The sequence below is a fragment of the Octopus bimaculoides genome, chromosome 3 (assembly GCF_001194135.2).
Source record: "Octopus bimaculoides isolate UCB-OBI-ISO-001 chromosome 3, ASM119413v2, whole genome shotgun sequence".
In the NCBI taxonomy this organism is placed as follows: domain Eukaryota; kingdom Metazoa; phylum Mollusca; class Cephalopoda; order Octopoda; family Octopodidae; genus Octopus; species Octopus bimaculoides.
Genome location: NC_068983.1, coordinates 90515601 through 90523503, shown reverse-complemented (window position 1 = coordinate 90523503; position 7903 = coordinate 90515601). Strand labels below are relative to the sequence as shown.

Sequence of the window (7903 nt, the reverse complement as noted above, 5' to 3'; positions counted from 1 at the left end):
TATATATATATAAATGCACACATACGTACATATCATCATCATCATCAGTATTTTACATATATTTTTCCATGTTTGCCTGAGCTGGACAGGTTTTTCAAAGCAATGTTTTATGTCCAAATGCTTTCCATGCTGCCAGCCCTTTATAAACTAGGATACACACATATACAAACTCAGATCCATATACATATATACCTAAATGCTGGAAATATACATCTCAGGAAAAAAAAATAAATGATATTTCATGTGTAAGATGATTTTTAAAGAATTCAAAGTAATTTGGCAAAAACATTTACATATATTGCTGAATGTTGATATTTTAAAATATACTTGAATCTATTTAACACAGTAAAACAGAGGTTTAACATATATATATATCAAAACATAACAAACATTAAAGTATTACTAGCATACAAGTCAAATGCTGTAGTATTATGGGTTTCTTAAAGTATATCCACATTAAGTAAGATATACAAATTGCTGTTTGGAACTTATAATGTTTCTGTCGCTAATAACAAACTTTTACCTAGCCTGCCTGTGCAACACCAGTGATTTGTTAATCACTGTTTTTCTATACCAGTAGACACAAAATTTTTCTAAGCATGCAGTTGATTCTGTATACTTGCTACCAATGGCATGTAAATATATAGAAATCCTAGGATCTAGCAATTCTACCACCACTGCCTGACAGTTTTTCTCTGCTACTGATAGTACATTTTAGTACTATACATCTATACGAAATACAGAGTGTTATCAAAATTAATACTGCTTCCTTTGCTAATAATGAATATACAAGCCAAACAAGAACGTACAATATGTCCATAGATTCTCTAACCTTCCACTCTCTGTTAGGAACAGCATAGTTAAGAACATATCCATTATGATCTCTAATCTTTCTGCCAATCAAAAGATATTTGGAAATAATGTAGAATATTACAATGAAGTGGTTATGATCAAGCAATATTGTACCATGATAACACTAAACTTAAGCAGGTTACTTGCATTAATAACACTAGGCAACAAAGATTCTGTTACAGAAGACCAAATAGGTATTTCTAGCTAATTTTGATATGCTAATTTCAAATCTATAATTAGATTTTTTCTGTCACATCTAGATTTTGTGTAAATGCAAATCACTTAGTAAAATTTCCTACCACATCCAGTTTTAGTTTTAATTATCTTAATGCCAGTAATATGAAACTTGCTTTTTCAGGGTTAAAGCAATTTTTGTTTACCAACTATATATAAATTCTAACAAGTTTGATCAATAAAATTTATCACAAGTTGACAACAGAGTTAAGAACATAGTAATGGCCCAATGGTCAGTCACTATGTGACAGTCAAATAGAGCAGTTGTTGAAGGCAGCAGTTCATCTGAAGATTCTGCTAGTGATACAGAAATAGGGAAAGATGGCATATATGTTCCAGATGCAACTAATACCCCATTTGTTAAGTCAAGCATCTGTGTGATTTGGAATTACCAAAAGAAAAGGCAAAGTCGCTTGGTTCTGAAGAATGGAATTTTCTCCAGCTAAACAGCGAAGTTTTCCATTTCTTCTATTGCCATCTGCAGCTTTCATAATTTTCCTTACAGGAAGAAAACATTTGTTTTTGCTATGATATCAATGGCCTGATGGAAAGGATTGGCTTTTGCTATGATCCAAAAGAATAGAGACTGTTCATTTACTTTAGTAAAGCTAGCCTTAAAGCTGTATTATTGTACAATAACAGTGAAACACCTTCAATACCTGTAGCACATGCCACTAGTCTCAATGAGACTTATGAATAATTGGAACTGCTGCTAAGACGCATCAAATATAAGGACCACATATGTAATATTGTGGCAACCTTAAAGTTGTATCATTATTTCTTGGCTTACAGTTGAGCTACACAAAGCACCTGTGTTTTTTTTGTGTCTATAGAACAGCAGATCTGACAAGAGCCACTACAAAAAACATGATTGGCTATCTAGAATTAAACATATTGTCAGTAAACAAAATATGAAACACCCAGTACTTATTGACATACCACTTCACATTAAACTTGGCCTTATGAAAAATTTCATGATGGGTACAGATCATGAAAGTAGTGGTTACTTGTATATCTAAAAGATAAATTCAAGGTAATGGCTTCCACTGCCTATTTTAAGCCAGAAAAAAGAAGAAAGACATCCCTGTTCACTAATTATTTAATTATGTTTAACATAAAACATAGCACAGTAACTTAAACCACCTTTGTAATAGAAGTGGGTGAGAAAAAATGAAAAATAGGGATTTTTGGTTACACAAAATCTGGATATCATAGAGAAATTTAGCATCAGTAATTTGGTAGGAATCAGTAGTTTACAAAAAAAAAAGTTGAAATTTGTTGCCTAGTGTAACCAGATGTGTAGAGTTAATACTATGGACTCTACCAACCATAGGATTAACCATAAGGCGGCCCTCCAAGGATTAACTACATCTATTATACCTACTAAATTTCATAAGTCTGGAGATAGATTACCTACCCATGCTGGGAATAACAACTATGATCTAAGCTTGAATAATAGGAAAAGTAAATGAGAAGATAATGGCAAATCCTGGAATGTTGAACTCCCCACAACTACAACAAGCCTGAAAGCACCAAAAATAACACTAAAACTGTTATTCTGAGGGCCTTTTATAATCTATTCGATAAAAATTTCCCCCCTCAACATAGGTATCAGAGAATCCTTAATAGAAAAACCCTTAAATTATCCTATTCCATGACATCAAATGTAGAAGTCATCATAGCTACAACTAAAATGTACAAATTATTATCCTAGATCACCCACCTATTAGCCAGCATAAGAAAATTTAACCCCAAATTTCTAGGTATGGGTGTTACATAGAAACAGAAGTTCAAAATGAGCCTTCCACTGGGCAGTTGGGGATAGTTCCCGCTATTGCTGACTCATATACTACCACAACCCTCATAACTGTGCCAGATACTAGCCCTGAATATCTCACCACAACACAGCCAGGAACTATTGATAATGTACCATCAACAACCCATCCACCTGAACAGATATTATTACAACCTGGGAAAAAGTATCCATCATCATCATCATCGTTTAACGTCTGTTTTCCATGCTAGCATGGGTTGGATGGTTCAACCGGGGTCTGGGAAGCCAGGAGGCTGCACCAGGCTCCAGTCTGATCTGACAGTGTTTCTACAGCTGGATGCCCTTCCTAATGCCAACCACTCCGTGAGTGTAGTGGGTGCTTTTTATGTGCCACCGGCACAGAAGCCAGTCAAGGCGGCACTGGCATCAGCCACATTCAGATTGTGCTTTTTACGTGCCACCAGCACAGGTATTAGAGCTACAATTTCCATTTGATTTTTATTTTGATGTTGATGTACTTGACTCAATAGTTCTCCTCAAGCACAGTAGGTCACCCTACGATCCAAGGTAAGCACAGCAGGTCATCCTACAATCCAAGGTACTTTTGAATGGGCTGGGGCTGGTTATGCGAAACTAGTGTAGGGTACAGCCGTGAACTCACTTTATTTGTCGGGTCTTCGCAGTCACAGCGCATCTCCAGAGGTCTCAGTCTTTTGTCATTGCCTCTGTGAGGCCCAACGTTCAAAGGTCAAGCTTGACCACATCATCCCATGTCTTCCTGGGTCTACCTCTACCCCAGATTCCTTCAACTGTTTGGGAGTGGCACTTCTTCACACATCTCTCCTCATCCATCCGCAATACATGACCATACCAGCGTAAACGTCTCTCTTGCACACCACGTCTGATGCTTCTTATGTCCAACATTTCTCTCAGAGCACTTACACTCTGTCGTGTGTGTACACTGACATTATACATCCAGCGGATCATGCTAGCTTCATTTCTTTCGAGCCTACACATGACCTCTGCAGTCACGGCCCATGTTTCACTGCCATGAAGCATGGTAGTTCGCACACATGCATCGTACAATCTACGTTTCACTCTGAGTGAGAGGCCCTTTGTCACCAGTAGGGGTAGAAGCTTTCTAAACTTTGCCCAGGCTATTCTTATTCTAGTGGTAACACTCCCTTGAATGGAAACTGTACCTAAACTAGTGTGTATGAGTGTGTGGTAACTACTGGCTCTACCATTAGATCTTACATCGCAACCACTACTACCTGGTAAACCTCAGAGTTACAACCCATAGACATACTTTTCATAATGTTAGTCTAAAATCTAATACCCACTTAGCTGAACATATTCACTCAATCAGTTCCAAAAACATTAACTATGAAATGGTCCGCTCTGGCAGAGCTCAATCCTATATGGGTTTGCAAACTTTTGGATCTCAATGAAATCAGCGTCGCCTTCCTGGCACTTGTGCTGGTGGCACGTGAAAAGACATTTGAGCGAGATCGTTGCCAGTGCCACTGGACTGGCTCTTGTGCAGGTGGCACGTAAAATACACCATTTTGAGCGTGGCTGTTGCCAGTACCGCCTGACTGGCCTTCGTGCCGGTGGCACGTAAAAGCACCCACTACACTCTCGGAGTGGTTGGCGTTAGGAAGAGCATCCAGCTGTAGAAACTCTGCCAAATCAGATTGGAACCTGGTGTAGCCATCTGATTCACCAGTCCTCAGTCAAATCATCCAACCTATGCTAGCATGGAAAGCGGACGTTAAACGATGATGATGATGATGAACTTATTGTTCACTGACTTCACTCTATTTTCTATTTATTTTACTTAATCCAATACTACCGCATGATATCTTGTACATGCATGCACACACACGCACACACACACACTCTCTCTCTCTCTCTCTCTCTCTCACACACACACACACACACCAGGACAGTCATATCTAAATATTTCATTGAGCACAATAACAATAATTATAAATGTACAAATTACTTACTGAGCTTTTAAATCAAGTAAATCAATGGTCTTTGATTTAATCTCTCCACTTTTTTCATATTCTAGAATAATACCTGTTAAACAGTAGAAGGAAGTCACATGATATTTGTAGATAGTGGTAGAATGTTAAATTTTTCCCTTTTTTTTTAATGGATGTTAAATGGATGAAAATGAGTTTTCTTATCAAACATATGTTAAATGATGAACAATTTAAAAATAACTAAGGCCCCAGGTAATAGGAATCCTAACCCTATTGCTCTCAACACATTAAAATTAAGTGTTTTAACTCGGGAATTTATAGGATTTTATTGAAGGAACTTCATACGTATTTTTCAAACCTCTCGCTAATTCAGTGGTCCTCCCCTTATTACTATGCATCCATATAACTAGTATTAGTGAATACCCTAGTATTAGTGAAATTTTGGTTCCTCCCCTTATTACTATGCATCCATATAATTCTATCTTCATAATGATGTTGGACATGTTTAAAAAGTTTAAAATCTCTTTGATTTTATTAAACATCGCAATTTGTTTACCTCTTTCCAATCTGCACAAACAACTATGAGAAATGCTTAACGAAACTTCTACATAGTTGTCATTTTTGGAAAGCTTATGTTTTTTGAGGACATTACTTTCAATGCACATGATAGAAGGCAGATTCAATCACTGAAGCTCCATTGTACATCAATGTATCTTGCTTAATGCAAGTATTAGATACTAAGTAATATATATAGATTTATAATGCTTGAAATTTTAATGGCTAGTTAGATTCAAACATAGATTCTCTGTCCTGTTCACCCCCTCCCCCCCACACACACAGGCAAGTGATGCTCCTTACACACACACACACACACACAGGGAAGTGAAGCTCCAGAGCATCCAATAAAATATGTAACGCTAATAGGATCTTTTCTGTTTGGCTCACACTTTTCAATTCCTTAACCCTCCAAGTCTGTGTGTGCCAAATTTGGCACAGACTTTAGTGATCTCGAGCCAAAGGAAAAATCGGTGGCGGAGGAAAAGAATACTTTTTAAACAATGCTCTGGAATGTGCTTCATGCTCTGACCACTAAACCACTGCAAATTAGTACCTCTGACACCGTGGAATGCTTCCAGCAGCAACACGTGTTTACATTGATCCCACTTCCTTATCGTCACTACAAAAAAATGTGAGTAGTACCACGTGTTTTGCCTATATTTTCTTGTTGTATTGGTTGAACTGATAGTGCAATATTTGTATATAGTCACAATGTGTTATCTTTTTGCTATAGAATCACTTCAAAGTTCATGTGCCTAATTTGGCACTATAGGAATAAGTGGAAAATGCAAAGGGAAAGAACTCTTCTTCTATGTGCCAAATATAGTCCAACAGAATTTTAAGTGTAAAATTAGAATGATCGACTGACTTTTCTGTATCTTTCAGAATACGTTTATGTGCTGTATAATGTGTGAATGTGCTTTCTTTAGCTTTATTATCGTGCATAGCGTTTCATATTGCACCAAATTATTTGTTTCGTGTTGGTTATGAGTTTTTTTTCAGCATGTCAACAAACGTCACCGTGACAAACATGTCGCATCATTGATGCAGATGAAAGTAACTTTGAACTGTCACAGAGTTCCAGAGATGAACAGATGCCTCTAATGAGGAAGAGACAAGGTGTCAGAAAAAAGGGAAGAAAACTAAACCAGTGGAATAAGAGAGAATGGCTGCATCAACTTCCACTACCAGTGGCAATGATGATGTGCCATTAGCTCACAACTTGCAGGATGGAGATGATCTGAACCCTAATATGGACAAAGATCTGATGTCCCTATTGTCCAGTCCAACATGGATGGGCATTTCTTTCCAGGCACTTGATACTGAATTCAAAGGTACCCTGGAAAGAGCACCAAATGACAGGAGTTTGAAGACTCCATGCCAATTCTTCAAAGAATTCATAATAGACAAAATGCTTGATGATGTGACAAAAACAAATATCTACAGCCACCAGAAAATTGGAATGATTATGAGAACAACAAAGAAGGAAATGGAGACTTTTATAGCACTCTGCCTCAGGATTGCCTTGTGCAGGCTCATTGTCTTCACAGTTACTGGGAAAATGGTACCCAATATGAACTAGTCACTGACCATATGGGGCAAGATCATTTCCAGAAGCTTGCATCCATGATTCGCTTTGTCAACAACTTGAAAGTAAATGAGCATGACAAGGCTGATGACAAGTGGTGCAAGTTGTGTCTGTGGTATGACGTCAGTGACTGGGGAGCTGACCGGAAGGGCGAGTTGACCGGAAGAGTAAGAAGGGCGGAGGGAGCTTCGATCGGGATTTTGTGCCCTTTTCGAACGGGGTTGTCGTCAGGAGAGGACGTGCTAAGCGACCGTCTAGGTTTGGGAGAAGCAGCTGCTATTCCTAGTGTTCTTCGGGTCAGGGCAAGCTTCGAGGATCGGATACCGCAAGACAGACTCACAGTCGACAAAAGGAAAACCGAGGTAAGGTGATTACATCTACTCACACGCATACACCACAAGCTATTTCGGCCCACGTGTAGAAATTCGCCGCGATGGCAGCCAAGATTAGAATTGCCAGCGATGTGATCAGGCCTTTTAATGGCGAGGGTGATGTGATGGCCTGGATGCGAAAGATCAGGCTCGTGGCGAAGCTGCAAGGGATAAGTGATGTGGCGAGTCTCATGGCGCTATACTTGGAAGGGAGCGCCCTGACCCTGTATTTAGAAATGGATGAGGAAGAGAGGTTAAGTGCAGAGAAGGTTGAACAGAGATTGAGAGAAGCGTATACATAGAGCGATTACGCTGCCTTTGTTAAACTGGGAACTGTTAGATGGTGGGGAGAACAGGTGGATGAGTACGTGGCGGAAGTGCGTAGACTGGCCACGCTGGCTGGGTTTACAGGAGAAGGCCTGGACAGAACGGAGCGGCTGGCGTTTGTGAGTGGATTCCTTGACGACGTAGGGATTCGATTGCAGCAGTTGCCTGGCGGTAGAAAGATGGCGCTCAGCAAGCTAGTAGCACAAGC

General features: G+C 39.0%; 1 protein-coding gene across 2 annotated transcripts in view; it reads right to left on the bottom strand.

The window, feature by feature from the left end:
- Positions 1 to 7903, bottom strand: part of LOC106881172 (dynein assembly factor with WDR repeat domains 1) — a 148272-nt gene that overhangs the window by 135149 nt on the left and 5220 nt on the right. For both annotated transcript variants that reach the window (XM_052966314.1, XM_052966313.1), the window contains exon 2: positions 4873 to 4945. In XM_052966314.1, coding sequence (XP_052822274.1) covers positions 4873 to 4945 — 73 coding nt within the window. The remainder of the gene's footprint in view (positions 1 to 4872; positions 4946 to 7903) is intronic.